General features: G+C 46.1%; 1 protein-coding gene and 1 non-coding gene across 2 annotated transcripts in view; both read right to left on the bottom strand.

Moving 5' to 3' along the window:
- Window positions 1–16954, bottom strand: part of LOC126174807 (venom carboxylesterase-6-like) — a 121652-nt gene that overhangs the window by 34901 nt on the left and 69797 nt on the right. Inside the window, exon 7 of the mRNA XM_049921181.1 lies at window positions 5065–5231. Within this exon, the coding sequence (XP_049777138.1) occupies window positions 5065–5231 (167 nt within the window). The remainder of the gene's footprint in view (window positions 1–5064; window positions 5232–16954) is intronic.
- On the bottom strand, window positions 7101–7174 carry Trnat-ugu (transfer RNA threonine (anticodon UGU)). Its single transcript has one exon. It is a non-coding gene; the product is annotated as a tRNA-Thr (tRNA).

Here is a 16954-nt window from a genome sequence, read left to right as displayed (position 1 = left end):
TTTCAAGTTCGTGGCGTCCTCCATCGGTAATGCTGGAATTCAATATGGTGTTGGCCTACCTGTTTAGGTCCCATAGTGCTCAGAGCCATTTTGTTGGCCTACCCTTAGCCTTGATGACAGCTTCCACTCTCGTAGGCTAACGTTCAATCTGGTGATGGAAGGTTTCATGGGGAATGGCAGCCCATTCTTCACGGAGTACTGCACGGAGGAGAGGTATCGATGTCGGTCGGTAAGGTCTGACACGAACTCGGCGTTCCAAAATATCCCAAAGGTGATCTGTACGGTTCAGGTCAGGACTCTGTGCAGGCCAGTCCATTACAGGGATGTTATTGTCATGTAACCACTCCGTCACAGTCCGTGCGTTATGAACAGGAGCTAGATCGTGTTGAAACATGCAACTGCCATCCCCCAACTGCTCTTCAGCAGTGGGATGCAAGAAGGTGTTTGAAACATCAATGTAGGCCTGTGCTGCGTTAGTGCCACGCTAAACAACAAGGGGTGCGAGGCCCCTCCATGGAATACAACACCACACCATAATACCACCACCTCCGAATTTTACTGTTCACACGCTGGCAGATGACGTTCACTGGGCATTCGTCATACCCATACCCTGCCATCGGATCACCACATTGTGTACCGTGATTCGTCACTACGCACAACGTTTTTCCACTGTTCAGTCGTCCAATGTTTACACAGACGAAGTTTCATTTGGAAACACTTATTAATTACTATAAGCACTTCAGGACAGTTTTCATTGATGTTTACATACATTGACGGAAAAAAATCGCAACACCAAAAAATTATTAATGTACAGTAATGATATCTAGGGAATACATCTATCTACGTAACATGTGTAAGTGATTAACTTCTCAGGATCTCAGGTTAATGTAAGCCTGAGATAAACCATTGCAAATGTGAAAAGCTGGTACATTAATAACAATTGTAACCGTCATCACCGGCATCGAGGCGGAATCAGCTTTCATAGGAAAACGCAGCAGACCTCCACCCTACCCTCCAATGAACTCTCGTATGACACTACTGACGTGGTAAATGGCGGTGGTTTGGAGAAAGTGGAATGCAGGCTACAGGGCGTCTGGTTGAGTGCTGTCCTTGTAGTAACCGATTTGCAACAGTTCGTTGTGTCACCGTGTTGCCAAGTGTTGCTCAAATTGCTCTGCATTTGCAGTACGATGCACGAGATCCATACGCCGAGTACGTTGGTCTTCCGCGGTAGTACTGCACGGCCGTCCGGAGCGCGGGCTTCTTGCCACTGTACGTTCTCTTGACTACGGCTGACAGCCACCAAGTACAGTGACTACATTCCTCAAGTCTTTCTGTAATATCGCAAAAGGAACATCTAAGTTCTCGTGACCCAGTTACACGGCCTCATTCAAACTCAGTGAGATGTTGATAATGTCCTCTTTGCCGCCTTAAAGGCAATCTTGACCAAAATCAACTCACGAAATCTAAACTCAAAGGTACACTACTGGCCATTAAAATTGCTACACCAAGAAGAAATGCAGACGATAAACGGGTATTCATTGGACGAATATATTATACTAGAACTGATATGTGATTACATTTTCACGCAATTTGGGTGCACAGATCCTCAGAAATCAGTACCCAGAACAACCACCTCTGGCCGTAATAACGGCCTTGATACGCCCTGGCATTGAGTCAAACAGAGCTTGGATGGGGTGTTAAGGTACAGCTGCCCATGCAGCTTCAACACGATATCACAGTTCATCACGAGTAGTGACTGGTGTATTGTGACGAGCCAGTTGCTCGGCCACCATTGACCAGACGTTTTCAATTGGTGAGAGATCTGGAGAATGTGCTGGCCAGGGCAGCAGTCCAACAGTTTCTGTATCCAGGAAGACCCGCACAGGACCTGCAACATGTGGTCGTGCATTATCCTGCTGAAATGTAGGGTTTCGCAGGGATCGAATGAAGGGTAGAGCCACGGGTCGTAACACATCTGAAATGTAACGTCCACTGTTCAAAGTGCCGTCAGTGCGAACAAGAGGTGACCGAGACGCGTAACCAGTGGCACCCCATACCATCACGCCGGGTTATACGCCAGTATGGCGATGACGAATACACGCTTCCAATATGCGTTCACCGCGATGTCGCCAAACACGGATGCGACCATCATGATGCTGTAAACATAACCTGGATTCATCCGAAAAAATGACGTTTTGCCATTCGTGCACCCAGGTTCGTTGTTGAGTACACCATCGCAGGCGCTCCTGTCTGTGATGCAGCGTCAAGGGTAACCGCAGCCATGGTCATCGAGCTGATAGTCCATGCTGCTGCAAACGTCGTCGAACTGTTCGTGAAGATGGTTGTTGTCTTGCAAACGTCCCCATCTGTTGACTCAGGGGTCGAGACGTGGCTGCACGATCCGTTACAGCCGTGAGGATAAGATGCCTGGCATCTCGACTGCTAGTGATACGTGGCCGTTGGGATCCAGCACGGCGTTTCGTATTACCCTCCTGAACCCACCGATTCCATACTCTGCTAACAGTCATTGGATCTCGACCAACGCGAGCAGCAATGTTGCGATGCAATAAACCGCAATCGCGATAGGCTACAATCCGACCTTTATCAAAGTCGGAAACGTGATGGTGCGCATTTTTACTTCTTACACGAGGCATCACAACAACGTTTCACCAGGCAACGCCGGTCAACTGCTGTTTGTGTATGAGGAATCGGCTGGAAACTTTCCTCATGTCAGCACGTTGTTGGTGTCGCCACCGGCGCCAACCTTGTGTGAATGCTCTGAAAAGCTAATGATTTGCATTTCACAGCATCTTCTTCCTGTCGGTTAAATTCCGCGTCTGTAGCACGTTATCTTCGTGGTGTAGCAATTTTAATGGCCAGTAGTGTAACTAGTGCTCACGACAGTTACAGCTCGTATTTAAAGCAAACCGTATTTGCATCTTCGTAGTGGGACAACTAGCTGCATTTGTATGCGACTGACATGAAATTTGGACATCATCCTTCACCGGTGGAAACACGCCTACCAATTTTTTTTATGTTGCACAACTCCTTCTTAGTGTTACGTTTCTTTTAGCCGTCAGTGTAGCTTAGTAATATAAAAAAAAGACAATGAAGATCAGATACGTTTTCCCAGTTCAAGGATCTGAAAAATTGCACTTTGATCGCTGATAATAGTTTTGGTGATAATTTGAGGGACTTCTCTCCCAATCCTGATTCTCCCAATACCCCGTAAACAGTAACTGGAGCTGTAGGACAGACACGTATTTTCTACGCTGTACTGTACCAGCATGACTTAGTCGGTCCCTATGAACTGCTCCTGCGACACTCAGCAAAACGATGACATACAGAGGGGACCGAGGGTTGGCGTGACGTCGAGACACAGTTTCATCAGGTGGCGTGGTAGAGCGCCTAGTCGCGAAGCTGACGAAAGCATTAAAGGCTGTAAAAGGCCTCTGAAGAGCGAAGTAGGGCAATTCTTCAGCTCCTGATTGGCTCATGTAGCAAATGCCTAAAAATGAAGTCATGGTCTCCCAGTGGCAACACCTGGCCGCTATAGCCTGTTCTACCGTATGGAGATGTAGAGACCAGCAGGCTTTCGTAAGTACGAAATGAGACCCTCATTCTCAGATGTTCTCAGATGCTCGCCGATGTTCTCTGTACGTACCGTATTGGGGTGTGTATGTGATGCCGAGTAGGACCATCTTCTCCGGCTTTTAATTTTGAGGCGAAAACCACTACAGTGCCAATAAAGCATACAGTCACCCTCCGAAGACACTTTGCCTCTGGTAGCTGCAGGCGTCCTTCTGGACTGAGGACGGTATGCAGACAACTTGATGCCTTCGCCCTGTTGCGTCAGCTGCCGACTGACTTCCTTGTGCAGGTGACTACCCCCCTGATGGGTCAAATGTGTTAGCCTGCTCTAGGGGCTACCCAATGTCTTTACACCAGTTCGTGAGGACTTCCATCATTGCTGACCACGACCCACTGCAGGAGTACTTCGGCTTCGGCCACGCTGGGCACTACGTTTTAAACAACGTACTTCGGTTGTGGTATGCAGCGAGCAGTGGCCGATGGTGTTTATTCCTATTTCTTATGTCTGAGATCGACAAATTTTTAACTCGTTTTTAACACAGATTGAAGTCGACTTCAAGACGAAGTTGATGATTCTAGCTCATTTTTGTTTGCCAAAGTACATTTATTTAATAATTGTTATGTTTGTTACCTAATTTACTTTTCTATACTTTCAAGTCTTCACTAAATTCTCATTATCTTGTCTGCGGAATTACTACCCGTTGAACCTGTTTTTTCCAGTTTTATGTCTATTTTTACTCTCTGTCCCATTAATTTATTGTAACTTGCATACATAAGTTGTTAATAACCCACACATACTGTACATCATCTTAAATGTTCGATATTATAACGTATGTTTCACATTTTTACCCACAGAGTTCTTGCCAAGTTCATATATCGATTATTTTCTTTGCAGTAAAGTGTTAAGTACAGGCGGCCGGAGTGGCTGAGCGGTTCTAGGCACTACAGTCTGGAACCGCGCGACCGATACGGTCGTAGGTTCGAATCCTGCGTCGGGTATGGATGTGTGTGATGTCCTTAGTTTAGTTAGGTTTAAGTAGTTCTAAGTTCTGTGGGACTGATGACCTCGGAAGTTAAGTTCCATAGTGCTCAGGGCCATTTGAACCATTTTTTGTTAAGTACAAACATATGGTTCCCAGAATATTCTACAAGCATTTGGTGTTTGTAGTAGCTGGTACAACGTCTGTAAGTTCCCAATGATGTAAAAATATGGAACACATTCATCTAAAGATCATGTCCGAGAGTAACGCTTGCATTCATCCCTTTCTCAAGTATTTGAATCTCGTATGCTGATGCATTCGTTCCTGATAAAGGTGCTAGTAAAACTCTGATAAAGCTGTAGTTCTACGGAGTAAAGTACTTATTTATAAGTTTTCCAAACAGCTTATCTCGCATACTTACACATTCACAGCTCAGTTAATGAGGGCACAACAAAAGGTGTCACTGAATTTTGCAAAGAGATCTACTTACTTGTGTTAGTTTGTCTGGAGTAATCTCCCCAGAGGGGAAGTAGAAGTCGTTAATTTTCTCGGTTATAAAGTCCGCCTGCTGCGACGAGTCGTAAGATAACACTAAAGGAAGCAGCCTCTTGCTCTCCTGCTGTAGCTCTTGCTTCATCGTGTCGTTTCCGAGGATAGCTGAAAGACAGAACAGGATGTAACATAAGTAAGATGAAAACATGAGTTTAATTCCTAACTTTTCCTAAAGAAAAGTTTAGTATTGTTATAGGATGTATATTAAGGTAGGTTGAAAAACACTACCAAAGTTCGTTTGGGTTAAGTGTATGTATTCATCCCAAACGATTTTTGTAGTCATTGTGCTGCATGTAATTAATATAATAGAGTATACTAATAATTAGAATTTAAGAATACGAAACAGTAGAATTACTTACAAGAATTTTATGGCAAGCCAAAGACGCGTAATAGAAAGGAAAAAAAAAATGTTCAAATGTGCATGAAATCTTATGGGACTTAACTGCTAAGGTCATCAGTCCCTAAGCTTACACACTACTTAACCTAAATTATCCTAAGGACAAACACACACACCCATGCCCGAGGGAGGACTCGAACCTCCGCCGAGACCAGCCGCACAGTCCATGACTGCAGCGCCTGAGACCGCTCGGCTAATCTCGCGCGGCAGTAGAAAGGAACCTCAAATATAATAATAATAGGATAGTAATCACCCTTATTCAGAATGCTATATGTAAAAAATAGTTCATATGAAATATCACTTCAAAAACTAAGACAAGACAAAATTTACGATTATTTCTCCTCCAGAAAAGAGGTCAAGTAGTTTTGAAATGTTGAATATACGAAAACCTTTAACCGGTAGTCAGACCAGGTGCAGAAATAGCTGAGCAGCCATCCTTACTTCTACTTGCTCGAAACAGTGGAGATCGTGATAAGATGTTTGTATTAGCGTTACTGAAACGGATAAAATACTTTTGAACGATGATAATCTCACCACCAAACTGAATTTAATAGGTACAAGGTCACATATAAGCGCTCACCGCCATCTCAGTGAAACGAGGCAGTGCTTAAGATGTTTGCACGACTTTTCATTGTTTCTCTTATTATATTTTTCTATGTATACCATAGTTAAAGAGTACTTTCATTGAGTAAAGACATAAAATAACAAAGCGAATCAGATGTTTCAAATTCCGTTAATAATCAAGAGCCTGTAAGCTACCTGTACCGACTAAATGAAACGTAGCGCCTTACAGTTAACAGGATATCCAACAGAATTTTTGAACCCAGATGACCCGATAACTTGTAGAAAAAGTGACTAGTAAGAGGTGTGTTCAGTTATCTTACGAATTTCTATGGATTTTTAATTTTTTGCTTCATGCCAGGTGGGAACTAGTCGAAGACATTCACTTCAAAATAAGGGACATTATTCTACATTCAAGGCGGCAACGTTCACTTGGGAATTATTTTCTACTTTGTATTGTGGTAGAGTAAATTACAGTTTTACTACAAAAGATGTTCTTTATTTATTGTAAACAGCACCATGGAGCTAATATACTGCAAAATTTGTCTCAGAATACTATGATTTTCCAGATCTCTACAGAATGCGCTTCTATCTATTGCCAAAAGTACTTCTTCTACCGCCTTCTGCCTACTGAACTCTTTAATTAGCTGGGTTGTCCTGTAAGGCAAAAGGAAGTGAAGATATGCAAATTACGTTAGCTCTCATTTATTTGAGAATATATAATTCAAACTGCCGATCTGGTCTTATGCATTAGTTATCTATCAGTTGACTGCTTTTTGAAGTAGTCTCTTGCTGGAGTGTAGGAAGTATCATTCAACGTGTTTCATTTCTTTCGTCCATTTATGTCAATTAACAGAACCAACAACTCATTTGTATTTACATGAAGATAGTAACTGTTCTCGAAAGAACACATACCATTGATGACCGTGCCGCTTCTCTAGAATAAATGATAATTGAAACCCCCAGCTGCCGACAGGTGTTGGTGATATACCTCGATGGGGAAAGCTGAAAATGTGTTCCCCGACCGGGATTCGAACCCGGGATCTCCTGCTTACATGGCAGACGCTCTAACGATCTGAGCCACCGAGGACACAGATGAACTGCGCGACTACAGGGACTTATCCCTTGCACGCTTCCAGTCAGACCCACATTCCCAACTGTTCACATTCTACATATGTAATGTACCTATTTGTTTGCATAATATAAGCCTTTGTGAGATTAAGAAAACTTGTTTACAAATAAAACTTGGGTGACTTATTATCAAAGTCACGTCCCTCCACAGCCCCTCTCCACAGGGAACCAGGAAACCATTAGCACGTGTATGTGCTACATTCCAGGTAATCAGGGAGACCCCCACCCCCTCCATCCCCTCTCTCCCACCACCCCTCCCCTCTCTCCTGGACCAACGAGATTCAAGCACCCGTCCCCATCTTCATCTTTTACAACTGGGGCACTTCAGTGGGTGGCTTCACTCTGTAATTGTGCAGCATAGCAAGAGAATCAGCATGTGTCTATTTGTCGAAGAAAATTAATGTAATTACAGAAAGTCACATCCCTTGAGGTTTGTTTGCTAATAACAAATCAAATTTACGAGACATTTGGCACTCGAAGCGCCAGCAGAGACCATACCAACGCAGTTACGTAAATACTCAGTTTTGCACAATTTTTCCTATTTTCCCCATTTTTGATATTTTTCCACATTTTCCTAAAATTTTGCTTATTTCTCCAAATGTTTCGTATTTTTCCGCAATTTTATACAATTACATTTGAGATCCATGCCACTGCTCTCTGCGTCACAACACCATCGCACTGCGTCATTGTGACGTTCGCCACAACAGAGCAGAGTTGCTTCAGCAGCGCACTAATGTCGTTATGCTCACGGCCAATCACAGTGCAGCAGCATTTGCCTGGACATACACGATTTATGTATCATTGTTAAGCCACCATTACATTAATGGTGTGTGTGTGTGTGTGTGTGTGTGTGTGTGTGTGTGTGTGTGTGTGTATGACATTATAGTGCATGTGTTACGAAAGAACACTTTTCCCCTGTTGGTAGAGATAACGACACCACACAACACTTATAAGTCAAAGCAAATTCTATACACATTCCAGTTTAATCTATTTCCAACGGAAATGTACTATTATGAACAGTTTGATCGAGGAGAAAAGTTATTATAATACTGTGTTGGGAAGGAAGATATTACGCATTAGACATGCATCAGCAACGGACATACACTATGTGATTAAAAGTATTCGGACATCTAGCTGAAAATGACTTTCAAGTTCGTGGCGCCCTCCATCGGTAATGCTGGAATTCAATATGGTGTTTGCTCATCCTTAGCCTTGATGACAGCTTCCACTGTTTCATTTAATATGAGATTGATGCTGAAGTTAACGGCTGCAACGGTTCAATTTTGACTGGCAAAGTATTTATTAAAATACATCGGATCACAGTGACTATTCTGTCTAAGTTCTATATGCCTTTATTTCTTTTCGTTTAACATGGTGGTGGACACACTTGCTTTTTTGGATGATTTTTGTGTGCATGAAAAGGAACAACACGTTGCGTTTCGGGACGGCACAGGTGGAGAATATCGGACTGTATTTGCATTTTCCACTATTGGCAGTCAGGCACTGTTAGCCAGGAAAGTATATAAGCGCATAAGAACCAACTAAATTTAGTGGAGTCGGTGGTTAGGAACTGAGGTGAGCAAATTAAGGGGAGCGCCGCAAAGCTGTGAAGGAGAGCGTATCAGAAGAGTTGACTGGTAGTAATGGCATAAAGGGCATCTTAGCAGACGACCAGGGACAGGAATAGTAGCAACAGCAAGAAGCCCTCTTCCAGTATCAGAGAGCCATTCGCCTAATGGCGGGGTTCACCAAGGTAGTCGGGTCAATAATTTATGGTGAAAGTTAACGATAGCACTGCCGTGGTAGGGCGTTCTTAGTCCACCCTTTCGGAACTGTGCATGATCACTCATCGCAAATTCAGCCTTCCTGTACTGAGTGTATGAGCTTCTTAATTTGTCATCAGGTTTACAGTCACTGTTCTTCACTTGGGTTTAACAAAGTTTGAGACTCATTTTCTGATTGACATTTGTGTCAGGAGGGCAGTAGATAGACCCTGCTATGCCAGCACTACATTAGTAGGTTGTGTGAGCTCTTAGTCTATGCGATAAAACGAGCGCATTTTAGGAAGTTATGTTGTCATGGTAAATTTATTACATTATAGCAAAATTCTGAGGTTTGGTTGATTGATTTTGGGGAGGAGACCAAAGAGCGAGGTCATCGGTCCCATTGGATTACGGGAGGATGGCGAAGGAAGTTGGCAGTGCGCTTTCAAAGGGACCATCCCGCCATTGCCTGAAGCGATTTATTTAAATTAAGGAAGACCTAAATCAGGACGGCCGGACGCGCGTCCATCTGAATGCTAGTCCAGTGTGCTAACAACTGCGCCACCTAGCTCGGTGAATTCTGAAGTTTACCGATATCCAAGAAAAGATGCTGATGCTGTATAAGAACTAGCACACTGCTGCAAAATACGCGCCAATGGCATTGCGTTGCCGCAGTGATAACGCCGTTTCACGTCGGATCACCGAAGTTAAGCACTGTCGGACTCGGCTAACATTTGAATGAGTGACCGTCCGTGTCTGCCATGCACTGTTGGTAACCAGGGGGCACTCAGCTCTTGCGAGGCCAGCTGAGGAGCTACTGGACTAATAAGTATGGGCTCCGGTCGCGAAAACTGATGAGAGCAGTGTGGTGACTACACGCCCCTCCATATCACCATCCAGTGATGCTTATAGCCTCATGATGACACGGCGGTCAGCCGGTACCTTTGGACCTTTCGAGTCCTGTTCGGGCGGAGAGAGAGAGAGAGAGAGAGAGAGAGAGAGAGAAAATATGCACCTAGAGAGGTGACCAACATCTCCAGCAGAAAGTGCCGCAGCTGTTGGGTAGATAACACTCTGCCACTGCAGCTGTCACCCTCACTGACCTCCGGGCCATGAAGAAGAACGCTCTACATGTTTGCCCAACACTAGACTAGCCACTCACCCATCATCCCCCCTCCCCACCCCCCTCACGAAATATGCACTATCGTCTCCGTTAAAACAGCAGACACTACAGGCAGAGCCATCCCGTCCATGGCAAATGGATCCCAGCACGTCGCCGGAATTATGTCTCTGATTTTCAGATAAGCGCCAAGCATTGCCCTCCTTCGTTTTCTTCGCCCCAGTCAGAATCAAGCTCCCCCAACCATGGCGCTCTCAAAAAGTAGCGCTTTGGATGGACAACGTCAGTCTCGGTCCGACAGAGTTCCCAGCCAAAATGGATGGTATATAACCTACCAAAACACTGTATAAACTATTGCAGTACCGGTAAGTGTGGGACATTGCTAGAAGACTAGAAAATAACCATGAAAATCAATGTCGGTAGGAAAATACTAATCAGTTTTCACCACTCGGTAACGGGTAACGGTAGTCTGTGGCTTCGTTCAAACTTGGGCAGGAGTGATGCCATGCTGAGTAACCGCTATATAATCTCCTTCCGCCCCCCTTTTACACGTGAACCGTACAATCCTGGAGGCACACTGACGATGGGCGAGACCTGCCTGTGCTTCCAATGAGAATTAAAAGACATTAACACGAAATATACTCTTGCAATTTTAGAATGCGACATCACTACAAGACTTGTAAATAATCCAAACTATGTACATCAGCCGTGCACAGAGTTCGATACCTCTCGATCGGAGAATTGAGCGGTGCGACTGTTGACGTGCCCTGCTGGCTGTACTCGTTCTCACAGTTCCTCCAGGAGAATTTGGAGCGATTCGGCGAATCCCACCGGCCGTGTCCTCTTCTGCACTAGACGACCGGAACGCCTTCACCTCAGGATTTTGCCGGGCACTGAGCCAACGCCTTCTTCGGGATCCTTGGTCGAGGAAAGAGCCCGGTTTCGCTGCCTTATATTCATGGTGAGCGTCATTTGTATGTTCTCCAGCGACTTTTCTGCATTGTCTGCTGTTGGTTACGTTTGAAGCTGCTTGGCGCTGGCCTTCGATTTGCCTTTTTCAATTTTTTATTGTGCTGCGCTATCCCATTTCCATTTAACGTAACTTTGAAACGCTTTGCGGCACGAGCTCAGCTCTCTCCCGTGGGGTCCTCGGCTTGTATTTAGGGTAATTTTTTTTAAATCCTGGGCGCACAATTTTAAATAAAGTGCAGACTGTTGTTTTGGTGCTTTATTTTTAAGGCTTAGAACCCTATGGCTAATTATATGGCGCATCTTGTCTCTATCTTAGCCTCTAGAGAAAAGAGATCCGCTTTATTAACTGGCACTAGCTTGTTTCTAGCAGCCAGTAAGATTTTTGTTTCCCCTTAGATACCATAACAACCCTTGAGAAAAATGATGCTTAAATGATGTCGCCTCTGTTAAATTGTATGTAAACTGTCCTAAAAACAATTCCATAGGGACAACTGAAATTCTGAAGAACCTCTGATTTGATCGTTAAGCTAATAAAAGGTCACTGGAATACCCTGAGTTGTGGATGCTAGTTTGAGGGCTGCGTCTACATTTATTGAGATTGTGCTGATACTGAAAAAAATTTGAAATTTGTGGTAAGTTCATATGGGACCAAACTACTGAGTTCATTGGTTCCGAGGCTTACACACTACTTTATGTAACTTAAACTAACTTACGCTAAGGACAGCACACAGACCCATGCCCGAAGGAGGACTCGAACCTCCGACGGGGGCAACCACGCGAACCGTGGTAAGGCACCTCACACCACGTGGCTACACCGCGCTGCTGTTGATATTGGTTATGCATTTAAGAGTATAGTAGTTTTCATCCTTGGCCGGTAGGAATTACATGTGTATCTCGCTCGAACTTGTTCAAAATGGCTCTAAGCATTATGGGACTTTACATCTGAGGTCATCAGTCCCCTATAACTTAGAACTACTTAAACCTAACTAACCTAAGGAGATCACACATATCCACGCCCGAGGCAGGATTCTAACCTGCAACCGTAGTGGCCGTGCGGTTCCAGACTGAAGCGCCTAGAACCGCTCGGCCACACTGGCCGGATCGAACTTGTTATCTTTAAGTTGTCACACGAGGTGAGCTAACCTTCAGTGGCGCTTTCATATTGATTTAATATTAGTTATTGGATTTCTTTTAGCACCGAGGCAAAAGCTTTGGCTTTACTTAACCTATTCACCGCTTAAGAGAGCTTCACTGTGTACGTTGCAGTGCACTATCTGTCCTCTGTCGGCTTGTCACGGTGGGCTTGGTCTGGAGTCTGCTGTATCGTCTGCGGTTTTGTGCCCTGGCCTGACGTGGGGCCGCTCTATTACTTTATTGTAATTTTAAAATTACGGCGTGCCCCGGCATGACTTTCGACGTAAATTATTAATATTTAATGTTCTGACGAACGGTAAGTTTTTGTGAAAACTTTAAACAATTTCTAAATTGCGTCGCTTCTGGGGTTTCACATTTAATGCCTTTGTATAAAGGGTGAAAGCTCAAGTTTAAACTCTAATTCGTTCTTTTTTTGTTGAGCCTTGAGTTGTTGGTGAATGTATTATTTTAAAGAGTTCTTGGTAACAAATTATGTTCAACCGTTTTCCCCAAGGCTTTGTCCAGGACCTGTTGGTTGGTGTCCTCCTAAGACACGTTGCAGAAACGAAATCACATGGGCTATCAAGCATACCAACGCTATGAAAACGCCTGGACCTGATGGCATTCAAAACCGTTTCCTCCAGGAGTTCACGGATAGAGCTGTAGAATACCTTGCACACGTAACGAATGCCATCCTAAAACACCAACACTTCTCTGACTTTTGGAAGGCGGCCAATGTCTTGATGTTCAGGAAGCCAGGGAAAGACCACTCCCTCCCACAAAATTACCGACCCATGAGTCTGCTGTGCTCGATCAGCAGGGTTGTTGAGACGGTAATCACTAGGCACTGCATCGCCAATGACACCCTAAGACTGGAGCAATTCAGCTTTAGGAATCGCCACTCGACAACACAACAACTCCTCCGAGTAGTCGAACATGTAATACACGGCTACAACATGAACAAAGCCACAGGGGCCGTGTTCCTGGACATCGAAAAAACTTTCGACCGTCTCTGGCACAAAGGCTTTATACGCAAACTAACCGAAGCTGGTTCCCCAACTAACCGAAGCTAGTTCCCCAGACGGACTCGTAAGTCTCATACACTCATATCTCACGGACAGATGTTTCAACACTGACGTGGAGGGCAAACAATCAACACAACATAGTATCTAAGCTGGAGTACCCCAAGGAAGCATCCTGGAGCCAATCTTGTTCAACCTGTACATTAACGACTTCCCACCAACTCAAAACACGGCCATCCTTACGCAAGATTGGAAACCGTCACGAATACAGACGGCACTCAGAACTGCCGAGCCTTGGCTGGAACGATGGCGTCTTAAAGTAAACCGAGCGAGGTGGCGCAGTGGTTAGCACACTGGACTCGCATTCGGGAGGACGACGGTTCAATCCCGTCTCCGGCCATCCTGATTAAGGTTTTCCGTGATTTCCCTAAATCCTTTCAGGCAAATGCCGGGATGGTTCCTTTGGAAAGGCACGGCCGATTTCCTTCCCCGTCCTTCCCTAACCTGAGCTTGCGCTCCGTCTCTAACGGCCTCGTTGTCGACGGGACGTTAAACACTAATATCCTCCTCCTCCTCCTCTTAAAGCAAACTTCGACAAGTGCGAAGCAGTTCTGTTTACACGCAGACCGTAACTATTGCGCAAACATCAACACAGTAGACAGATAACGCTACATACACGCCCAATACGTTTCCGAGAGACAGTCAGATATCTTGGTGTCTGGCTGGACCGGAAACTTACATAAGGGGGACCACATCGAATACGTTGCCAACAAAGCGCACTCGAGGCTCAAACAACTCTGCCCAATGCTCAACAGGGAAAGCACACTGAATAGGATGGTGTCGAGCTCCATATACGTGACACTGATTAGACCTCTGATGAGTTACGCAGCTCCCGTCGGGGGTTATGCAGCTCCTACACGACTGCGCCGCCTGCAGATCATACAGAACAAAGTGCTACGAATTATTAGCAACGCTCCACGCTACACACGCACCGTGGATCTTCACAAAGAATACCGCCTTGAAAATCTCAAGGAGGTATTCAAAAAACACGCCACACGACTATACAGGAACTCGAGACACTCGAACAGTCCTTTCATCTTTACTCTGGGAAACTACGATCACAACCATAGGTGCAAGCATCAGTGGTCAAAGACACTAGTAGCTAGGGCAATACCACCTACGGCAAGCTAACATACACCAACAAGCGACAAACGTCGGCAAGCCCCTGCGTATCAGCAACGTTGACCAGCTGCTATTAGAGCCGACCAACAAGCCACGGCAGGGAAATCGCTCGCCCACTGACGCACAAACAAATCGCCAACATCACAATACACAGTGAATCCGATATATGAACTATCGGACACGAAAACGATGATAAATCTAACTGTTGCAGGTTGCTGACGCTGATCGAGAGTTCAACACCGGCACCCAGCGGCAGCCGCCGAGCAACAGCACGGCACGTCGTCAAAGGTATCGACATGCATGATACCCACTACTAACAAATCCTGCCCTTGCATGACCTATGGCAGGCAGCAAGGCATCCGCTACTGCTCCTACTACCCGACCTAACTATCGCAGAGGTATTTTTCCCTTGGCTCTTGCCTTGGCACTTTCTTTCCTCTGCCCTTTAAACCGCTTCCCTTCGTTCGACTTCGACCCAGTGTACCTCCAGATGAGCGGGTATTAATTGTTAACCGTAACCAGACGCACGCAAATATCGCAGTACCCACATCCTGCCACACCTCACTCTAGTGGAAACTAACCCTTATGAAGAGATGGCAGTAGACCTTTTGAGTTGGCCATCATGCCTGTGTTGGCGTGGAGGAGCTCCACCTCTTGTTTAAAAAAATCCTAAGATACAAGCTCTTGTTGCCTGTGCCAGTATACACGTCGCCGCCATCCAAATAATCTGCAGTGCAACAAAAAAGTAAACTAGTTCTACATACGAAATCATGGCCTCATGGTACCTCTGTGGCTATATGATAAATGTGCCCTTAGAGAGAGCTGGGGTGTAAACTAGCCCGCGTACGTAGTAGAATACTACTCGTGCCCTCTGGGTAACGCTAAATGGGCTGGTACGAATTGGCAGCTAGAACAAATATTGGATTTCCTAGCTACAAACATGCAGACAAATCAGAATTAAAAAAGCCTTAAAAATGAACCTTCTCAGGACCAACTACACTCCTGGAAATGGAAAAAAGAACACATTGACACCGGTGTGTCAGACCCACCATACTTGCTCCGGACACTGCGAGAGGGCTGTACAAGCAATGATCACACGCACGGCACTGCGGACACACCAGGAACCGCGGTGTTGGCCGTCGAATGGCGCTAGCTGCGCAGCATTTGTGCACCGCCGCCGTCAGTGTCAGCCAGTTTGCCGTGGCATACGGAGCTCCATCGCAGTCTTTAACACTGGTAGCATGCCGCGACAGCGTGGACGTGAACCGTATGTGCAGTTGACGGACTTTGAGCGAGGGCGTATAGTGGGCATGCGGGAGGCCGGGTGGACGTACCGCCGAATTGCTCAACACGTGGGGCGTGAGGTCTCCACAGTACATCGATGTTGTCGCCAGTGGTCGGCGGAAGGTGCACGTGCCCGTCGACCTGGGACCGGACCGCAGCGACGCACGGATGCACGCCAAGACCGTAGGATCCTGCGCAGTGCCGTAGGGGACCGCACCGCCACTTCCCAGCAAATTAGAGACACTGTTGCTCCTGGGGTATCGGCGAGGACCATTCGCAACCGTCTCCATGAAGCTGGGCTACGGTCCCGCACACCGTTAGGCCGTCTTCCGCTCACGCCCCAACATCGTGCAGCCCGCCTCCAGTGGTGTCGCGACAGGCGTGAATGGAGGGACGAATGGAGACGTGTCGTCTTCAGCGATGAGAGTCGCTTCTGCCTTGGTGCCAATGATGGTCGTATGCGTGTTTGGCGCCGTGCAGGTGAGCGCCACATTCAGGACTGCATACGACCGAGGCACACAGGGCCAACACCCGGCATCATGGTGTGGGGAGCGATCTCCTACACTGGCCGTACACCACTGGTGATCGTCGAGGGGACACTGAATAGTGCACGGTACATCCAAACCGTCATCGAACCCATCGTTCTACCATTCCTAGACCGGCAAGGGAACTTGCTGTTCCAACAGGACAATGCACGTCCGCATGTATCCCGTGCCACCCAACGTGCTCTAGAAGGTGTAAGTCAACTACCCTGGCCAGCAAGATCTCCGGATCTGTCCCCCATTGAGCATGTTTGGGACTGGATGAAGCGTCGTCTCACGCGGTCTGCACGTCCAGCACGAACGCTGGTCCAACTGAGGCGCCAGGTGGAAATGGCATGGCAAGCCGTTCCACAGGACTACATCCAGCATCTCTACGATCGTCTCCATGGGAGAATAGCAGCCTGCATTGCTGCGAAAGGTGGATATACACTGTACTAGTGCCGACATTGTGCATGCTCTGTTGCCTGTGTCTATGTGCCTGTGGTTCTGTCAGTGTGATCATGTGATGTATCTGACCCCAGGAATGTGTCAATAAAGTTTCCCCTTCCTGGGACAATGAATTCACGGTGTTCTTATTTCAATTTCCAGGAGTGTAGTTAAAAGACTTCACTCTTCACTCCGAATATGTCATTTGAACAGAGAAGGCATTAGTCGAGCTAAAAGCTCCTTGTAGATAAAGCCAAACTCCTTGTAGATAATGATATTGACTTTCCTCTAATG

This window comes from Schistocerca cancellata, chromosome 3 (assembly GCF_023864275.1).
Source record: "Schistocerca cancellata isolate TAMUIC-IGC-003103 chromosome 3, iqSchCanc2.1, whole genome shotgun sequence".
Lineage (NCBI taxonomy): Eukaryota > Metazoa > Arthropoda > Insecta > Orthoptera > Acrididae > Schistocerca > Schistocerca cancellata.
This window is presented reverse-complemented; position numbering and strand designations above follow the sequence as displayed.